Source organism: Mobula hypostoma, chromosome 20, assembly GCF_963921235.1.
Source record: "Mobula hypostoma chromosome 20, sMobHyp1.1, whole genome shotgun sequence".
In the NCBI taxonomy this organism is placed as follows: Eukaryota; Metazoa; Chordata; class Chondrichthyes; order Myliobatiformes; family Myliobatidae; genus Mobula; species Mobula hypostoma.
The window spans coordinates 1615941-1637806 of NC_086116.1; the positions used below are offsets into that span (position 1 = coordinate 1615941).

Here is a 21866-nt window from a genome sequence, read left to right on the forward strand (position 1 = left end):
CTCACTAGATATCACTATTAACACTAGAATTTTCACAAGGTCAACTGCAAGAAAGCAGATGATGAGATATATTATGGTACGATCAAACTCAGTCACAGCTCAGACTCAGTGAGCTGAAGTATGAAAAACCTCGGCTTTCCTTTAAAATCACTTTACTCTTCCACCCACTGAACTAGTGCCATTAATGTTTACATTGATCCCACAGTGGTCCTGCCTCTACTCCCATTTGCCTGCATTTGGTCCACATTCCTCTAAACCAGGGGTAGGCAACCTTAAGCACAAATGATTTTCTAGCATGCATTATTCATTAATTTGAGGTAAAACATAACTGGATGTATTTAAATGGATAATTCCCATATTTCAAGTTTATGGCATTTATCTGGCCCACTGTCCGCTCATTAACACACAATCCGGCCCACAGAGGCAAAAAGGTTGCTGACCCCTACTCTAAACTTTTCCTATTCATTTACCTATCCAAATGTTTTCCAAGAGTAATTGTAACCATTCCACCACTTCCTCTGGCAGCTCTCTCCATATAACCCCACCCTCCGTGTGAAAAACACCTTTCGCTCCCTTTTAAATCTTTCTCTTTTGACAGTAAACCTATGCCTTCTCGTTACAGACTCACCTACCCTGGAGAAAAGCATCCACCTTATCCATGTCCTTAATGATTTTATAAACCTTTACGAGGTCACCCCTCAGTCTCTTTCACTCCAGTGTATAAAGTCCCAACTGGTCTACTCTTAACTCAAAGCCTCCAGTCTAGACAATGTCCTTGTATCCTTTCTGCACCCTCTCTAGTTTAATCACATCCTTCCTATAGTGCGGAGACCAGAACTCTCTAGACCAACTGGGTGAAAAGTTCCAGCTCTTGTACTTTGTGCCCCATGTGGTGAAGACAAGCAGGCCAAACTCTCCACCACTCTCTACCTGTACCACCACTTTCAGGTAATTACTGTATATACCTGTATCACTACCTGTATCACCACTTTCAGGTAATTACTGTATATACCTGTACCACTCTACCTGTACCACCACTTTCAGGTAATTACTGTATATACCTGTATCCCAAGGTCTCTGTAATCTACAGCACTCCCTTAGGGCCCTACTATTTACTGTGCATGTCCTTCACTAGCCTTAACTTCCCAAAATATGCATTTGTCTGAGTTAAATTCCACCTGCCATTACTTTGCCCAATTCTGCAGTTGATCTCAATCCTGTTGTAATCTCACTCAACCTTTTTCACTGTCCAAGTTTTGTGTCATCTGCAAACTTATAAGACATAAGAGCAGAATTAATCCATTCAGCCCATTGAGTCTGCTCTGCCATTCCATCATGGCTGATCCCAGATCCTACTCAACCCCATACACCTGCCTTCTCGCCATAACCTTTGATGCCCTGACTGATCAGGAAACTATCGACCTCTGCCTTAAATATATCCATGGACTTGGCCTCCACCACAGTCTGTAGCAGAGCATTCCACAGATTCACTACTCTCAGGCTAAAAAAATTCATCCTCACCTCTGTTCTAAAAGGTCACCCCTCAATTTTGAAACTGTGTCCTCTAGTTCTGGATACACCCACCATAGGAAACATCATCTCTACATCTGCCCTATATAGTCCTTTCAATATTCTTTAGGTTTCAATGAGATACCTCCGCATTCTTCTAAATTCCAGTGAGTACAGGCCCAAAGCTGCCAAACGCTCCTCATATCATCCTCGTGAACCTCCACTGGACTCTCTTCAATGACAGCATATCCTTTGAGACATGGGGCCCAAACCTGTTGCCAATACTCCAAGTGCCACTTGACTAGTGTATTATAAAGGCTCAATATTATCTCCTTGCTTTTATATTCTATTCCCCTTGAAATTAATGCCAACATTGCATTTACCTACTTTACCATAGACACAACCTGTAAATTAACCTTCTGGGAGCCTTGCACGAGGATTCCCAAGTCCCTCTGCACCTCTGCACCTTTGAACCTGTTCCCCGTTTAGATAATAGACTGCACTATTGTTCCCTTCAGTAAAATGCATTGTCATACATTTCCCAACACTATTCCATCTGCCACTTTTTTGCCCATTCTTCCAATTTGTCTAAGTCCTGCTGCAATCACATTGCTTCCTCAGCACTACCTACCCCTCCACCTATCTTTGTATCATCTGCAAACCTTGCCACAAAGCTATCAATTCCATTATCTAAATCATTGACAAACAATGTGAAAAGTAGCGGTCTCAATACGGACCCCTGAGGAACACCACTGGTCACTGGCAGCCAATCAGAAAAGGCCCCCTTTATTCCCACTCACTGCTTCCTGCCTGTCAGCCATTCCGCTATCCATGTCAGTATCCTTCCTGTAACACCATAGGATTTTACCCTGTTAAGCACCTTATCAAAAACCTTCCGAAAATTCAAGTAAATCCACTACTCCTCTGTCATCTCAAATGTCCTCTTTCTTTAAGGATCGTGGTTTCCCTTCTGCCATCATCAATGATGCCCTCACCCGCATCTCCTCCATTTCCCACACTTCGGCCCTCACCCCATCCTCCCGCCACCACAACAGGGAGAGAGCTCCCCTTGTCCTCACCTACCACCCCACCAGCCTCCAGATCCAGCACATTATCCTCTGCAACTTCCACCACCTTCAACAGGACCCCACCACTAAACACACCTTTCCCTCTCCACCCCTCTCTGCCTTCCACAGGGATCATTTGCTCTGCGACTCCCTGGTCCACACGTCCCCTCCCCCCCCATGGATCTCCCACCCGGCACTTATCCCTGTAAGCGTAAGTGCTACACCTGTCCCTACACCTCCTCTCGTCACCATTCAGGGCCCCAAACAGTCCTTCCAGGTGAGGCAACACTTCACTTGTGAGTCTGTTGGGGTCATCTATTGCATCCGGTGCTCCCAGTGCGGCCTCCTCTACATCGGTGAAACCCGACACAGATTGGGGGACCGCTTCATCGAGCACCACCGCTCCCTCCGCCAAAACAGACAGGATCTCTCGGTTGCCACCCACTTCAACTCTGCTTCACATTCCCATCCAGATATGTCCATACATGGCCTCCTCTACCACCATGAGGCTAAACTCAGGCTGGAGGAGCAGCACCTCATATGCCGTCTAGGTAGTCTCCAGCCCCGTGGTATGAACATAGAATTCTCCAACTTTCGGTAATTCCCTCCCCCTCCCTTCCTCTATTCCTATTTCACTCTGCCCCTCCCCCAGTTGCCTATCACCTCCCTCGTGGTTCCACCTCCTACTACTACCCATTGTGTTTTCCCCTATTCTTTCTTCACCTTTCCTGCCTATCACCTCCCTGCCTCCCCTCCCCCACTCCTTTATCTTTCCCCATGCTGGTTTTTCACCTGGAACCTACCAGCCTTCTCCTTCCCACTCTCCCCCCACCTTCTTTATAGGGCCTCTGCCCCTTCCCTCTTTAGTCCTGACGAAGGGTTCCGGCCCGAAATGTTGACTGATTGTTTCCACGGATGCTGCCCGACCTGCTGAGTTCCTCCAGCGTGTTGTGAGTGTTGCTCCTCTGTCCACCTGCTTGCTACTTCCTTGAAGAACTCTTAACAGCTTTGTCAGGCAAGATTTCCCTTTTCAGAAACCATGCTGACTTTGACTTATTTTATCATTTGTCTCCAAGTACCCCGAAACGTCATTCTTAATATTAGACACCATGCCACCAATCATATAACCATATAACAATTACAGCACGGAAACAGGCCATCTCAGCCCTTCTAGTCCGTGCTGAACTCCTACTCTCACCTAGTCCCACCGACCTGCACTCAGCCCATAACCCTCCATTCCTTTCCTGTCCATATATCTATCCAATTTAACTTTAATCATCTAAATTCATTAATATATATGACTAATAATAGTAAGTACTTTAACTTTATTGACCCCAAGTGGGAAATTATTTCTTTACAGCAGCAATGTTTAAAAACACACTTTGCAATAATAATAAAATATTAACTAATAATGAAGTACAGAACAATATACATAATAATTTACCAATGTGCAAGAATAATGTATGAAATAATAAAACAGACAGTGTTATAGCCATCACAAATGGTTTAGGTGCACAACAAAGCATAAAAATAACAAAATAACATGAGAAACAGTAAAATCACAGGACCTACTGTAACCAGCTGCCACTAACGTGGCACCATCTTGGCTTTGAGGAAGAGGATAACGGGAACCAGCATGGATTCCTGCAGTACACCACTGGTCATAGGCCTGCAGTCTGAAAAACAATCCACTACACCACTCTCTGACTCCTTTCACAAAGCTAATTGTATATCCAATTGGCTAGCTATGTGATCTCACTTTCCAGAGTAACATACCACGATGAACGTTGTCAAAAGCCAGCTAAAGTCCATATAGACAATATCTACCTCCTTGCCCTTGTCAATCCCCTAGGCTACCTCTTCAAAAAAATTCAGTGAAATTCATGAGAGACCATTTCACACACACAAACAATGCTATCTCTAGTCAGTTCTGGCCTTTCCAAATGCAATCTCTTCCAGTAACTTACCCCACTTCTGACGTTGGCTCATTAGGTCTGTGATCCCCGGCTTGTCTTTCCAGCCCTTCTTAGCCACACTGAGACTTTTTGGTATCTCACCTTCTGTAAGGAAGTAATTATGATACCTGGCAGGGCCGCTGTAATTTCTACCATAGCATCCCACAATGTCCTAGCATGCACCTGATTGGCCCCAGGGCTTTTTCCAACTTAATGCATGCCAAAACCATTAACCATTGTTTTTAAATATCGATCTGTTTCAGGACATCACCCTGCTCATCCCTGAGCACCCAGCCTACATGGTCTTCTCCAAAGGTAAACACAGACAAAAGTCTTCATTTAAGAACTTGCTGAGGTGACCACTGTGATCTTCCTCTTCCTGGTTACACTTTTGGCTCTTAATATACTTTCAGAATCTTCCACAAATCTCCTTTATCACCAAGATAACTTGTGCCCCATTTTGCCCCCGTGTTTTCTTCCTGAAATATATTCCTTATGCTTCTCAAGGGATTCCTTTGATCTCAGCCACTGTTACCTGACCCATAGCAATCCTTTCTCCTGACCAAGGCTTCAATGTATCTCATCATCCAGGGTTGCCCACTCTTACCAGCCTTATCCTTCACTGTAACAGGATCATGTTGACCCTGGACTTACTCTACCTCATTTTTAAAATCCCTAATTTGTAAGATATCCCTTTCAATACTTATAGCAGTGGGGGATGGGGAGGGGTCGAGCGGAGCTGCGGGGGGAGGGGGAGGGGGAGGGGTGGAAGGTGGGGCCGGGGGAGCCACGGAGGGAGGGGTGGAAGGTGGGGTCGGGCGGGGGAGCTGTGGAGGGAGGGGTGGAAGGTGACATTCAGGTAGTTGTGGAGGGAGGGGTGGAAGGCAGGTTGAGTGGAGATATGGAGGGTGAGGCTGTGAGTTGTGGTGGGAGGATGCATGGGTGGAGGAGGTGTAGATGGTGAAGGTAGGGAGATGTTTGGAGGGAGGGGTTGGGGGAAGATAGAGTGGTGTGCAGATGACAGTGTGGCCTATATGTTCAAAGCTGACTGTTCCTGTTCCTCCTAGGGATGGGACATCCAGCAGTCACATCTCCAGTTACTGATCCACTGCATCCAAAGCAATACTTGAAGCAAATCTTACCTAAGTGGCCCATGACCGTTACTCTTGGCCACAAATTGAAGTGTTGCTTTTGCATTCAGGACAATTTCCTCTTCAGAATGTACAGAACCAATGTATTTGACTTCAAAGTTGTCCACAGCCTACAAGAACACATGGAAATGATGTTGATGGCAGCTTTCACAGCTCCCATGTATAATGGGAATAATGCTGGTCACAGACACACAAGAAATGTATGGAATCAGTTGTTGAGGAAGTGGTTGAGGCAGGTACAAGTTTTAAAAGAACAGGTACAGTGCCCATAAAAAGTATTCACCCCCCCCCATGCCCCCCAGAAGTTTTCCCATTCTATTGTTTTACAACTTTGAATCACAGTGGAAATAATTTGGCTTCTTTGACACTGATCATCAGAAAAGACCCCTTTGTATCAAAGTGAAAACAAATTTCTACAAATTGGTCTAAATTTATTATAATTATTAAACACAAAATAGTTGTATAATTATTCACTCCCTTCAAGTCAGTGTTTAGTTGATGCACCTTTGGCAGCAATTACAGCCTTGAGTCTGTGTGGATAGGCGTCCATCAGCTTTGCACATTTGGACACTAATTTTTCCCCTATTGTTTACAAAACTGCTGAAGCTCCATTAGATTGCATGGGGATCATGAATGAACAGCTCTTTTCAAGTCCAACCACAAATTCTCAGTTGGATTGAGGTCTGGATTCAGACTTAGCCACTCCAGGACATTAACTTTGTTGTACAGGAAAACAGATTACCTGAATGGTGGCAAGAACAGGAAAACAGATTATTATCTGAATGGTGGCCGATTAGGAAAAGGGGAGGTGCAACGAGACCTGGGTGTCATTGTACACTAGTCATTAAAAGTGGGCATGCAGGTACAGCAAGCAGTGAAAAAGGAGAATGGTACGCTGGCATTCATAGCAAGAGGATTCGAGTACAGGAGCAGGGAGGTACTACTGCAGTTGTACAAGGCCTTGGTGAGACCACACCTGGAGTATAGTGTGCAGTTTTGGTCCCCTAATCTGAGAAAAGACATTCTTGCCATAGAGGGAGTACAAAGAAGGTTCACCAGATTGATTCCTGGGATGGCAGGACTTTCATATGATGAAAGACTGGATCGACTAGGTTTATACTCTCTGGAATTTAGAAGATTGAGGGGGGATCTTATTGAAATGTATAAAATTCTAAAGGGATTGGACAGGCTAGATGCAGGAAGATTGTTCCCGATGTTGGGGAAGTTTAAGGATAAAGGGGAAGCCTTTTAGGACCAAGATGAGGAAAAACTTCTTCACACAGAGTGGTGAATCTGTGGAATTCTCTGCCATAGGAGACAGTTGAGGCCAGTTCATATTTAAGGGGGAGTTAGATATGGCCCTTGTGGCTAAAGGGATCAGGGGGTATGGAGGGAAGGCTGGTACAGGGTTCTGAGTTGGATGATCAGCCACGATCATACTGAATGACAGTGCAGGCTTGAAGGGCCGAATGGCCTACTCCTGCACCTATTTTCTATGTTTCTATGTTTTTAAGCCATTTCTGTGTAGCTTTAGCTTTATATTTGGGGTCACTGTCTTGCTGGAAAACAAATCTTCTTCCAAGTCGCAGTTCCCTTGCCGACTGCATCAGGTTTTCCTCCAGGATTTCCCTGTATTTTGCTGCATCCATTTTACCCTTTACCTTCACAAGCCTTCCAGGGCCTGCTGCAGTAAAGCATCCTCACAGCATGATGCAGCAGCCACCATGCTTCACGGTAGGGAAGGTGTGATTTTGGTGATGTGCCGTGTTTGGCTTATGCCAAAAATAGCATTTAGTCTGATGGCCAAAAAGCTCAATTTTGGTTTCATCAGACCAAAAAATCTTCCAGCTGACTTCAGAGTCTCCCACATGCCACCTGGCAAAGTTGAGCCGAGATTTCATGTGAGTTTTTTCCACAGTGGCTTTCTTTTTGCCACTCTCCCATAACTCTGACAGGTGAAGAACCCGGGCAGCAGTTGTATGCGCAGTCTTTCCCATCTCAGCCATTGAAGCTTGTAGCTCCTCTAGAGTTGTCATAGGTCTCTTGGTGGCCTCCCTCTCCACTTCCCCTCTTGCATGGTCACTGTTTTTCAGGATGACCTGCTCTAGGCAGATTTACATCTGTGCTATATTCTTTCCATGTCTTGATGATTGACTTAACTGTACTCCAAGGGATATTCAGTGGCTTGGGGATTTTCTTGTATCCATCTCCTGTCTTGCAGTTTTCAATAACCTTCTCACACAGTTGCTTAGAGTGTTCTTTTGTCTTCATGGTGTAGTTTTTGCCAGGATCCTGACTCACCAGCAGTTGGACCTTCCAAATACAGGTGTATTTTTACTACAATCAGTTGAAACACCTTGACTATACATGGTGATCTCCATCTAATGTGATTTCTAAAACCAACTGGCTGCGCTAGTGATGATTTGGTGTGTCATATTAAAGGGGCTGAATACTTACGCAATTACTTTGTGTTTCATATTTGTAATTAATTTATATCACTTTGTAGAGATCTGCTTTCATTTTGATACAAAAGAGTCTTTTTCTGTTGATCAGAGTTAAAAGAGCCAAATTAAATCCACTGTGATTCAATGTTGTAAAACAATAAAACATGAAAACTTTCAAGAGGGGATGAATACTTTTTATAGGCACTATACATACATTGGAATTGTTTAGAAGGTTATGGCCAAGTTCTGAAAAATGGTACTAGTTTAGATGGGCATTTTGATTGGCATAGACCAGTTGGGCTGAGGGCCTGTTTCTGTTCTGTATCACTGTGACTATAAGATGCATTTATTATGTGGAAGATATTTAGTAACTACTGATCTGTAGCTGCAAGTTAAATTGATTCATATGAGAAGGAGAAGTGTGCTTGATACATGAACTGAAAAATAATCAGTGGAAAACCAAACATGAAACAGATGATTAAAGAATCAGACAGTTGAAATGCTTCCAAGCTCCTCAAATGGTAACAATGAAATCTAACTGTCATTGCAGACGCAAGTCAGGTTTAAGTCAAGCAAACTGGTCAAAGCCATAACCTTGGTGTAGAACATAGAATATAGAAATTTACAGCATATTACAGGCCCTTCGACCCACAATGTTGTGCCGACCACGTAACCTACCCTGCAAGCTGCCTAGGATACCCTACCGCATAGCCCTCTATTTTTCTGGGCTCCACGTACCTAAGAGTCTCTTAAAAGATCCTATTGTATCCGTCTCTACCACCTTCGCTGGCATGCATTGCACGCACCCACTCTATGAAAAACTTACCCCTGACATCCCCTCTGTACCTACTTCCAAGTGCCTTAAAGCTATGCCTCTAACCCCATGTTAATCATTTCAGCCCCGGGAAAAAGCCTCAGTCTATCCACACGATCAATGCTTCTCATCATCTTATACACCTCTATCAGGTCACCTCTCATCCTCCATTGCTCCGAGGAGAAAAGGCCAGCCTATTCTCATAATATTCAACCTATTCTCATAAGGCACACTCTCCAATCCAGGTAACATCCTTGTAAATCTCCTCTGCACTCTTTCTATAGAATCCACATCCTTCCAGTACTGAGGTGACCAGAACTGAAAGAAGAGCTCCGTAGAGTCACATTGGGATGTGTTCCCAACTGTCCTCAGGTGGAGGTCCACCTGGGTTCAAGGTGAGAACATGTTGTGCCAAGGATGCTTCATATGAATGTCACCTTGAAGATGGTCACATGGGTTTATGGGACAATATGGTTATAGAACAGGAGAACAAGAGAACAGCAGTAAAAGAGAATGTAGCACAGATTTAACCTTCCATGTCCAATGAAGTGGCAGAATGCCTGGGAAGTCCATAAGATATAGGAGCAGAATTAGGCCATTTGGCCCATCAAGCCTGCTCTGGCATTCCACCATAGCTGATTTATGTTCCTTCTCAACCCCATTCTCCTGCCTTCTCCCTGTAACCACTGGCACCCTGACTAACAAAGAAACTATCAACCTCCACTTTAAATATACTCAATGACCTGACCTATACAGCTATTTGTGGTAATGAAGTCCACAGATGCACCAGCCTCTGGCTAAATAAATTCCTTCTCATCTCTGTTCCAAATGGACTTCGCTCTTTTCTGAGGCTGTGCCCTCTGCTCCTAGACTTCCCCACAATAGGTGACACATTTAGGCCTTTCAGTATTTGAGAGGTTTCAATGAGATGCCCCTCATTCTTCTAAATTCCAGTGAGTACAGGCCCAGAGCTGTCAAACACTCCTCATACTTTAACCCTTTCATTCCTGGAATCATTCTCTTGGGCCTCCTCTGGACCCTTTCCAACACCAGAACATCTTTTCTTAGATAAGGGGTGTAAAACTGCTCACAATACTGTGGTCTAACCGATGCTTTATAAAACTTCAGCATCACATCCTTGCTCTTATATTCTGGCCCTTTGAAAATGAATACTAACATTAAATTTGCAAGTTAACCTTTGGAGAATCCTGCACGAGGTCTCCCAAGTCCCTTTACACCCCTGATTTTTTAATTTTCTCCTCACTTAAAAAATAGTCTATGCCTTTATTCCTTCTACCGCAGTGCATGATCATACTTACCTACACTATGTTCCATCAGTCAGTTCTTTGGCCGTTCTCTCAATCTATCCAGTCATTTTGCAGACACCCTGTTTCCTCAACACTACCTGGCCCTCAACATATCTTCCTATCATCTGCAAACTTGGCCACAAAGCCATCAATACCATCACCCAAGTCATTGACATATAATGTGAAAGGAAGTGGTCTCAACACTGACCCCTGAACAGCATCACTAGTTATCAGCAGCCAACTAGAACAGGTCCTCTTGGTTCCAACCCTTTGCCTTCTATTTATCCATGAAGCATCATTCCTGTAACACCACGGGCTCTTGTCTTGTTAAACAGCCCCGTGTGCAGCACCTTGTCAAAGGCCTTCTGAAAATCCAAGTAATCAACGTCCTGACTCTCCTTCGTCTTTCCTGCCTTTTATTTCCTCAATGAATTCCAACAGATTTGTCAAGCAAGATTTCCCCTTAAGGAAAGTTTCTAGAAAGTTTTTTTTCCTTCTTTCTTTGCCTATTAGTACACAGCTAGTGCAGATAGGCAGATTGGGCCCAGAGTTAGTGGTATGTTCTTTGTGAGAGATGTGTGATCTCTGAGATACATCCATTCTCCCTGATAACTACATCTGCACAAAGTGCATCAAGCTGCCACTCCTTAGAGACCATGTTAATAAACTGGAATTGCAGCTTGATGACCTTTGGCTCATACAGAAGAATGAGGAGGTGATAGATAGAAGCTACAGGGGGATATTCACCCCTGACATGAGGCGGCAGGTACCTGGGTGACTCTCTGGAAAGAGCCAGTGTAGAGTACCACCGTGGCTATTCCCCTCAATAGTGAGTACAGTGCTCAGGATACTGTTGTGCGGGAATAACTTACATGGGGAAGTTACAGCAACCTGGTCCTCTGGCACTGAGTCTGGCTCTGTGGCTCAGAAGGGGAAGAAGAGGAGAGGATTAGTGATAGAGAATTCCATAGTGAAAGGAACAGACAGGAGCTTCTGCGACTATGAAAGAGACCGGATGGTATGTTGCCTTCCAGGTGCCAGGGACAGGGATGGACTCAAATAGGGTCCACAGCAATCTGAAGGGGCAGAGTGAGCAAACGGGCTGGTACCGATATAGGTAGGAGTTCCTGAAGACAGAATATAGGGAATGGGATAGAAAGCTGAAAAGCAGGACCTCCAGAGTAGTAATCTCTGGATTGCCACCTGTGCCACTTGCCAGTGAGGATAAGGATAGGATGATTTGGCAGGTGAATGTGGGGCTGAGGAATTGGTGCAGATTTCTGAATCATTGGAACCTCTTCTGGGGAAGATGTGACTGTAGAAAAAGGACGGGTCACACCTGAACCCAAGATGGACCAATATCTCTGTGGGGAGGGTTTAAATTTGGTAGGGGGATGGGAGCCTGAGTGATAGGCCTGAGGATGGGGCAGTTAGTATACAAGCTGATACAGTGTGTAGTGAGACTGAGGAAGAACAGGCAGATGACAGGCCAAATTGCAGTCATTGGAATAAGTTGATCAGTAAGATGGTAACAAAATTGAAGAGGGTAATGAATATAGGACGGAAGATATTATATTTGAAAGCACAGTGTACTGAATAAAGTAGGTGATCTTGTAGGATAGTTAGAGATTGGCAGGTATGATGTTGTGGGCATCATTGATTCATTCCTGAAAGATGATTACAGTTGGGACTTAACATCCAAGGATACATTTTGTATCAAAAGGACAGACAGGTAGGCAGAGGTGGGGGGTTTGTGGTAAACCATATATGTTGTAACTGGGTTACCTGTCTGGACACACACCTCTACTGACTGCTCCTGTGGCTCCTCCCACAGACCCCTGAATAAAGGCGATTGTGCCACTGCTCCTCCTCTCAGTCCAGGGCAGATTCTCAGCAGGGACGAGACCCATTTTACTGTTAATAAAAGCCTTTCAGTATTTACTCTACTTCCAGTCTTTTGGAGTAATTGATAATGCATCAGGGTTGGTAAAAAAAAATCAAATCTAATCCTCAGATATAGAATCGAAACATGTAGAATCCTTGTGGGTAGAGTTAAGAAACTGCAGGGGTAAAAAGACCCTAATGGGAGTTATATATGGACCTCCAAACAGTAGCCAAGATGTGGGTTATAAATTACAACGGGAGATAGGAAAAACATGTTAAAAAAGGCAATGTTACAATAGTCATGGGGGATTTCAATGTGTAGGTAGATTGGGAAATCAGATTGGTGCCCGATCCCAAGAGGGAGAATTTGTAGAATACCTATGAGATGGCTTGTGCTTGAGACTACTAGAGGACAGGCAATACTGGTATGGGTGTTGTGTAATGAACCAGATTTGATTAAGGAGGTGAAGATAAAGGAACCCTTAGAATTCAGTGATCATAATATGACAGAATTTACCCTACAGTTTGAGAGAGAGAAACTAAAGTCAGATATATCAGTATTAAAGTGGAGTAAAGGGAATTACAGAGGCATGAAAGAGGATCTGGCCAAAGTAGATTGGAAGGGGACACTAGCAGGGATGATGGCAAAACAGCAATGGCTAGAGTTTCTGGGAGCAACTCAGAAGGTGAAAGATAGATACATCCCAAAGATGAAGAATTATTCTAAAGTGAGATTGACACAATCATCACTAACATAAAAAAGATAGGGGATATAATAAAGCAACAAATAGTGAGAATTACAAGAATGAGAGGCTTTTAAAAACCAACAGAAGACAACTTAAAAAAGCCATAAGGAGAAAAAATATGAAAGCTAGCCAGCCAATAATATAAAAGAGGATACCAAAATCTTTGTCAGACACATAAAGAGTAAAAGAGAGGGGCGAGTGGATATCGGACTGCTGGAAAATGACACTGGAGAGGTAGTAATGGGGGACAAAGAAATGACATGAAATTAATAAATATTTTGCATCAGCCTTCATCATACGCTAGAAATTCAAGTGTGTCAGGGGGCAGAAGTGAATTTAGTTGCTATTAGTTAGGAGAAAGTGCTTAGGAAGCTAAAAGGTCTGGACATGAATAAGTTACCTGAACTAGGTGGATTACACCCAGGGTCCAGAAGGAGGTGGCTGAAGAGATTGTGGAGACATTAGTAATGGTCTAGATTCTGGAATGGTTTTGGAGGACTGGAACATTACAAATGTCACTCCACTCTTTATGAAAGGAGGTAAGGAAGCAGAGGAAAGGAAATTATAGGCCCGTTAGTCTGACTTCAGTGGTTGGGAAGATGTTGGAGTCTATTATTAAGCTTGATGTTTGGGGTACTTGGAGGCACATGATAAAATAGGCCAAAGTCAGGACGGTTTCATCAAGAGGAAGTCTTGCTTGACAAACCTGTTAGAATTCTTTGAGGAAATAACAGGCAGGACAGATAAAGGAGAGTCAGTGGATGTTGTTTACTTAGATGTTTAGAAGGCCCTTGACAAAGTATCACAAATCAGGCTACTTAGAACATTTGGCCCACAATGTTGTGCCAAACCAGCTAAAAAGCAAATCAAAAACATTCAAACACTGATCCCTCCTACCTACACCATCTCCATATCCCTCCATTTTCCTTACATCCATGTGCCTATCCATGGGCCTTTTAAAAGCCTCAAATATATTTGCCTCTACCACCATTCCAGGCATCCATCATTCTGAGTAAAAAGCTTATCCCTCACGTTCCCCTTGAACCTACCACTCTCACCTTCAATGCATGCCTTCTGGTATTAGACATTTGAAGTTTGGGAAACAGATACTCTGTCCACTCTATCTATGCCTTTCATAACCTTATAAACCTCTATCAGGTCTCCCTTTAGCCACTGCCATTCCAGACAAAACAGCCCAAGTTTATCCAGCCTCTCGTGACATCACATGCCCTCTGAACCAGGCGGTATCCTGGTGAACCTCTGTTGCACCCTCTTCAAAGCCTCATCATCCTTCCTATAGTGGGTGACCAGAACTGTATGAAATACTCCAGATGTGACCTAACCAGTGTTTTATAAAGTTGCAACATAACCTCCTGACTTTTGAACTCAATGCCTTGACTAATAAAAGCAGGCAATCATAAGTCTTCTCAGCCACCTTATTGACATGTGTGGTCACTTTCAAGGAGCTATGAACTTGGATCCAAAGATCTCTCTGCTCAGCAACATTGTTAAGGACCTTGCCCTTAACAGTGTACTGTCTCCTTGCATTTGCCCTTCCGAGGTGCAACACCTCACATTTATCCGGATTAAATTGCATCTGCCATTTCTCAGTCCATATCTGCAGCTAGTCTATATTGTGCAGTATTCTTTGTCAGTCTTGTACACTCTCCACACCGCTTAACAAAATAAAAATCCATGGTATTACTGGAAAGATATTAGATATAGAAGATAGGCTGACTGACAGGAGGCAAAGAGTGGGGGCCTTTTCTGGTTGGCTGCTGGTGACTAGTGGTGTTCTGCAGGGTCAGTGTTGGGACCGTTTCTTTTCACCTTAGGTGTGTGATTTGGATCATGGTGTCCTTTGAAGCCAAGTTTGAGACAATACAAAGATAAGTGGAGGGGCAAGTGGTGTTGAAGAAGCAAGGATACTGCAGAAGGACTTAGACAAATTCGGAGACTGAACAAAGAAATGAATAATAGTGCTGGAAAGTGCATGATCATGTACTTTGGTAGAAGGAATAAAGGTGTGGGCTATTTTCTAAATAAGGAGAAAATTCAAAAATCAGATGTGCAAAGGGACTTAGGAGTCCTTGTGCAGGATTCCTTGAAGATTAACTTGCAGCATAAGTCAGTGGTAAGAAAGGCAAGTGTAATATTGGCATTCATTTTGAGGACTAGAATATAAAACAAAGAACTAATGCTGAGGCTTTATAAGGCATTGGTTAGACTGTACCTGGAGTATTGTGAGCAGTCTTGGGCCTATTATCTAAGAAAAGATGAGCTGGTATTGGAAAGAGTCCAGAGGAGGTTAACAAGAATGATTTTAATGAAAGGGTTAATGTATGAGGATCATTTGATGGGTCTGGGTCTGAAGTTGCTGGAGTTTAGAAGAATGAGGAGGGAGTTTTATTGAAACCTATTGAAAGGCCTACATAGAGTGGATGTGGAGAGAATGTTTCCTATAGTGAGTGAGTCTAGGACCAGAGGGCACTGCCCCATAATAGAGGGACCTCTATTTAAAACAGAGATGAGGAGTAATTTCTTTTACCATTGTGGTACATCAGTGGAATTTATTGTCACAGATGGTTTTGGTGGGGAAATGATTGGGTATATTTAAAGTGGAGGTTGATAGGTTCTTGTTTAGACAGGGTGTGAGACTATGTGAAGAAGACAGAAGAATGGGTTTGAAATGGAAAACAAATCAGTCATGATGGAATGGTGGAGCAGTTTTAATGGGCCGCATGGCCTTACTCAGCTCCCGAGTCTTATGGTCTTAAATGGGCAGTGGGCTAGAGAATATTTGAAGGCACGTAAGCAGTTAGGTAGCTACCTGGAAGAGGTGGTGCTCAATCCTGGGCATGTGCTGGACTGCTGTGACGATGAAGTCCACCACACGAGCTAATCCCTCCATCACTTCATCAGTGGTCGGTGTGAATGTAATGCTGTAGCTGTCCATGTCAGGCCTCTGTACATGAAATGAAGAAATAAGTGTATATGACACACACACACACACACACACGCGCGCGCGCAGGAACTTCTAACATGGATTATAAACCCAGAGGATAGAAAATTACTCCCACATACTGTTGCAAATTTGGTTTGATTCTGGTTAGTTATTAGAAAACTAATGAAGTGACAACTAAACCTCTATATCAGAATGCACTGAGCACTTAAAAGACAATATTTGATCTGAGGGCAAATAGAAATAAGTACACCAGATGCTGCACTACTGTAGTTTGAGAAAAGAAAGCAGGGGCTTGAGGGGAGAGGAGGCCATGCAGTTCACAAACCACATGGAGATGCACACAAGGGCAATGTCATTCCGGAGCTGGGAGCAAGTCCTGACAATGGTTGAAGATGTGGTGTGGAAGTTGTAGTATTTTAACCCACTGCGGTGTGATACAGTGGAGGCGAGGCATGCTGGGATAAACCCAGTGAATATATAACACAAGTTGATAGGGTTGTTAAAAAGGCATGTGCTGCCTTTAGTTCATAGTCATACTTTATTGATCTTGGGGGAAATTGCTTTTCGTTACAGTTGCACCATAAATAATTAAATAGTAATATGTAAATTATGCCAGGAAATAAGTCCAGGACCAGCCTATTGGCTCAGGGTGTCTGACCCTCCAAGGGAGGAATTGTAAAGTTTGATGGCCACAGACAGGAATGACTTCCTATGACGCTCTGTGTTGCATCTTGGTGGAATGAGTCTCTGGCTGAATGTACTCCTGTGCCCACCCAGTACATTATGTAGTAGATGGGAGACATTGACCAAAATGGTATGCAACTTAGACAGCATCCTCTTTTCAGACACCACCGTCAGAGAGTCCAGTTCCATCCCCACAACATCACTGGCCTTACGAATGAGTTTGTTGATTCTGTTGGTGTCTGCTACCCTCAGCCTGCTGCCCCAGCACACAACAGCAAACATGATAGCACTGGCCACCACAGACTCGTAGAACATCCTCAGTATCTTCTGGCAGATGTTAAAGGACCTCATTCTCCTCAGGAAATAGAGACGGCTCTGACCCTTCTTGTAGACAGCCTCAGTGTTCTTTGACCAGTCCAGTTTATTGTCAATTCGTATCCTCAGGTATTTGTAATCCTCCACCATGTCCACACTGACCCCCTGGATGGAAACAGGGGTCCCCGGTACCTTAGCTCTCCTCAGGTCTACCACCAGCTCCTTAGTCTTTTTCACATTAAGCTGCAGATAATTCTGCTCACACCATGTGACAAAGTTTCCTACCGTAGCCCTGTACTCAGCCTCATCTCCCTTGCTGATGCATCCAACTATGGTAGAGTCAACCGAAAACTTCTGAAGATGACAAGACTCTGTGCAGTCGTTGAAGTCCGAGGTGTAAATGGTGAAGAGAAAGGGAGACAAGACAGTCCCCTGGGGAGCTCCAGTGCTGCTGATCACTCTGTCGGACACAGTGTTGCAAGCACACGTACTGTGGTCTGTCAGTCAGGTAATCAAGTATCCATGATACCAGGGAAGCATCCACCTGCATCGCTATCAGCTTCTCCACCAGCAGAACAGGGCGGATGGTGTTGAACGCACTGGAGAAGTAAAAAAACATGACCCTCACAGTGCTCGCTGACTTGTCCAGGTGGGCGTAGACACTGTTCAGCAGGTAGACGACGGCATCCTCAACTCCTAGTCGGGGCTGGTAGGGAAACTGGAGGGGATCTAAGTGTGGCCTGACCATAGGCCGGAACAGCTCCAGAACAAGTTAGGGGATTGAACTGACAAGTTGCGATTTAATCTTGCACCTCTATAAAACCCTGATTAGACCGCATTTGGAATATTGGGTTCAGTTCTGGTCACCTCGTTATAGGAAGGATGTGGAAGCTTTAGAGAGACTGAGAGGAGATTTTCCAGGATGCTGCCTAGATTAAACAGTGTGTCTTATGACAATAGGACTTTTATCTCTGGAGTGGAGGAGGATTTGAGCTGACTTGATAGAGGTGTACAAGATGATTAGAGGCATAGATTGAGTGGACAGCCAGAGACTTTTTCCTAATATGAGAAATAGCTAATATGAGGGGGCATAATCTTAAATTGACCAGAGAAATGTGTTGGGGGGGGGGGTTTCAGAGGTAGGTTTTTCTTTTTTATATACACAGAGTGGTAGATGTGGCAAATATTATTCGTTCATTCAAGAAAGGGAGCAGGAATAACTCTGTGAATTATAAACCACTGAGTCTTACTTCAGTGGAGGATAAACTATCGGAGAGGGTTCCTAGAGACAGGATTTACAAGCATTTTGAGAAGTATAGCCTGATTAGGGATAGTAGGCATGGCTTTGTGAGGGGCTGGTCAGGCTTCATGAGCCTGATTGAATTCTTTGAGGAAGTGACAAAACAAATTGATAAAGGTAGAGCAGTGGATATAGATTTTAGAAAGGTGTTCGAGAAGGTTCATCAGAAAGTCAGGAGGCATGGGATCCAGGGAAACTTGGCCTTGTGGATTCAGAAGGCCAAAGTGTGGTAGTAGATGGAACATACTCTGCCTGGTGGTTGATAACCAGTGGGGTTCTGCATAGATCTGTTCTGGGACCCCTGCTCTTTGTGATTTTTATAAATGACTTGGATGAGGAAGTAGAAGGTAAGATTAGTAAATTTGCAGATGACATAACAAGTTGGTGGTGTTGAGGATAGTGTAGAAGGATGTTGTAATTTACAATGGGATATTGATAGGCTTCAGAGCTTGGCTGAGAAATGGCAGATGGGGATCAATTTGGAAAAGTGTGAAATAATACATTTGGGAAGTCAAACTTGAAGGCAGTGTAGGATGGTAGGATTTTCAGTAGTGTGGAGGAACAGAGGGATCTTGGTGTCCAGGTTCATAGAACCTTCAAATTGCCATGCAAGTTGATAGTTTGTTTAAGAAAGTGTATGGTGTGTCAGTTTCATTAGTCAGGCGATTGAGTTCAAGAGCTATGAAGTAATATATAAAACTCTGGTTTGACCATACTGGATGTATTGTGTTCATTTCTGGTTGCCTCATCATTGGGAGGATGTGGAAGTTTTATAACGGATGCAGAGGAGATTTACCAGGATGCTGCCTGGATTTGAAAGCATGTTTTATGAGAATAGATTGAATGAGCTAGAGGTTTCACTTTGGAGTGAAAGAGGATGAGAGGTGACTTGATAGAGTTGTGCAAGATGATAAGAGGCACAGATACAGTGGACAACTAGAGACATTTTCCCAGGGCAGAAATGGCTAATACAAGGGGAAATGACTAAGGCAAGTTTCAGATGCAATAACAGTGGACAGGTCCATGGATAGGGAAAGTTCAGAGGTATATGGGCTAAATGCAGGTACATGGGTGTAGCTTAGAGGCCTCCTTCATTAGCACTGCTGAGTTGGGCTGAAGGACATTTTTGTGCTGAATGATGCTATGAGCTATGCACTGCCTGGGCAATGTTGTCAGATACTCAATGCACCGCAGAGGTGATTCTCAAAAGTAGCCTGTGCAATGAAACTCCTCAGTGTGAACCAAGCACAGCCCTCAGCTCCAAATCTGCTGACTGACCAATGCTGACCATCGTTCTGGCCCCATCAAATTTCTCCAGTGGCTCCACAACATCTCAGTCCCTCCCCAATGGCTGGTCATTGCCCAGGGTCACCTTGCCTGTGGCGATCACTCCTTGGAGAAAGCAGTAGCATGTGAGTCCTCTCACTTACAGAGGTGGACTTGGGTGTCTAAGTGCCTCTCAGCTGCTGGGGGCTCTACCCCAGAAACAATGCCTGCAGTCAGCTCCTCTTCAGAGGGTGGGCTAAGGCATTCCTCTGGTACAGAGTCCCCTCCTGCTAGTGCGGATCTCATTGAGAGGGTAGTGCATCTCTCCCAGTAACTGAGGGGGCTGGGCCCCCCTCCACAGCAGTCCCAGTTAGCCTGTGATTGGCCGCAGTGATTGAGCAGTTAGCCTCTGATTGGCCGCAGTGATTGAACAGTTAGCCTCTGATTGGCCGCAGTGATTGAACAGTTAGGGCTTTTCTTGTTGGAGCAACGGAGGTTGAGAAATGACTTGACAGAGGTGTACAAGATCTTAACAGACCTAGATAGAGTGGACAGCCAGCAACTTTATCCCATTGTGGCAATTGCCAATACCAGAGGACATCCTTCCAAGGTGAGTAGAGGAAAGTTTAAGGGAAAGTCGGAGGTAGGCTTTTAGGAACACCCTCACTGTGGCCAGACCCACAATGTCTAAGGAATGCAAGAGGTTATGGAGTACTTGGTGACACAGGACAAGACAGGACAAAGTCAGCATGGTTTCCTTAAGGGAAAATCTTTCCTGATGAACCTGTGGAATTCTTTGAGAAGTTTACAAGTAGGATGGATAATGGGGATGCATTGAATGTTGTATATTTGGGGTTTCAAAGGCCTTTGACAAGGTGCCACACATGAGACTGCTTACCAAGTGAAGAGCCCATGGTATTACAGGAAAGTTACTAACATGGTTAGAGCATTGGCTGATTGGTAGGAGGCAGCTAGTGGGAATAAAGGGATCCTTGTCTGGTTGGTTGCCAGTGACTAGTGGTGTTCTGCAGGTGTCAGTGTTGGGACTGCTTCTTTTTATGCTGAATATAAATGATTTAGATGATAGAATTGATAGCTTTTTTGCAGTTTGCAGATGATATGAAAATTGGTGGAGTGGCAGGTAGTGTTGAGGAAACAGGTAAGCTGCAGAAGGACTTAGATTGGGAGAATGGACAAGAAAGTGGCAAATGAAATACGATGTTGGAAAATGCATGGTCGTGCATTTTAGTAGAAGAACTAAATGTGCAGATTATTTTCTAAACAGGAGAAAATCCAAAAATCTGAGATGCAAATGAACTTAGAAGCCCTTGTGCAGAACAGCCTAAAGGTCAACTTGCAGGTACAGTCAGTGGTGAGGAAGGCAAATGCAATGTCAGTATTAATTTCAAGAAGTCTAGAATACAAAAGCAGGGATGTGATGCTGAGGCTTTAAGATACTGGTGAAGCCTTGAGTATTGTGAACAGTTTTGGGCTCCTCATCTAAGAAAAGATGCGCTGGCATTGGAGAGGGTCCAGGGGCAGTTCACAAGGATGATTCTGGGAATGAAAGGGTTATCATCCAAATATACAACATCCACCGATTCTCCTTTGTCTACCCTGCTTGTTATTTCCTCACAGAATTCCAACAGATTTGTCAGGCAAGGTCTTTTCTCAAGAAAACCATGCTGACCAGCCTATCTTGTCATGTGCTCCAGTACCCCAAAATCACATCCTTACCAATCGACTCCAACATCTTCTCAACCACTGAGGTCAGACTAACTGGCGTATAATTTCCTTTCTTTTGCCCCTCTCCCTTCTTGGAGTGGAGTGCCATTTGCAATTGTCCAGTCCTCCAGAACCATGCTAGAATCTATTGCTTGGCCATGAAATGACCAACACCCTTTCATGGTGAGTGTGGTGAGCGCATGGAACATCCGGCCGGGGTGGGAGGGGGGTGGGTGGAGACAGATGCATTAGGCACATTCGAGAGACTCAGTACATTGTCTGTGAAGTTAAATGAAAGGAAAAAGGCATTGTGTAAGCTCTGTGCTTGTGAGCAAAGGAATTGCCCACCTACCATGAAGATGGTTATAGGATGAGGTTTGACCGGAAGGCCGAGGGAATCCGCAGGATACTCTCCTTCGTATCTATTCCCGCCCCCGTACTGCTCAAACAAGTGCACCAGTTCCATCAGAGTCGCCTCTACAATGCTTCGGAGGAGGTTAGACATGAGAGTGGCAATGCTGGCGAAGAAATGGTCCATCTTTGTTGTTCTTAGCTCCTGGGTTGGAATTGGGAGAACATTGAACATTTTAAAACGGGAGAGTTCTTGCAATTTGTTTGAAAGAAAATATTTTTCAATGGTGATAAGTTGGTAAATTTATAAATAACTATTTAATTTCCCTGAACTGACACAGGCAACTCTTTACTCCCCTCCTCCATTCTGTTCCCACAACCCC

At 44.1% G+C, this 21866-nt stretch overlaps 1 protein-coding gene across 1 annotated transcript in view; it reads right to left on the reverse strand.

Moving 5' to 3' along the window:
* The window catches only part of LOC134359584 (dynein axonemal heavy chain 3-like), a 542314-nt gene that overhangs the window by 499767 nt on the left and 20681 nt on the right, over positions 1-21866 (reverse strand). Inside the window, exons 6-8 of the mRNA XM_063073083.1 lie at positions 21485-21688; positions 15708-15842; positions 5674-5792 (exon numbers count right to left, since the gene is read on the reverse strand). Coding sequence (XP_062929153.1) covers positions 5674-5792; positions 15708-15842; positions 21485-21688 — 458 coding nt within the window. The remainder of the gene's footprint in view (positions 1-5673; positions 5793-15707; positions 15843-21484; positions 21689-21866) is intronic.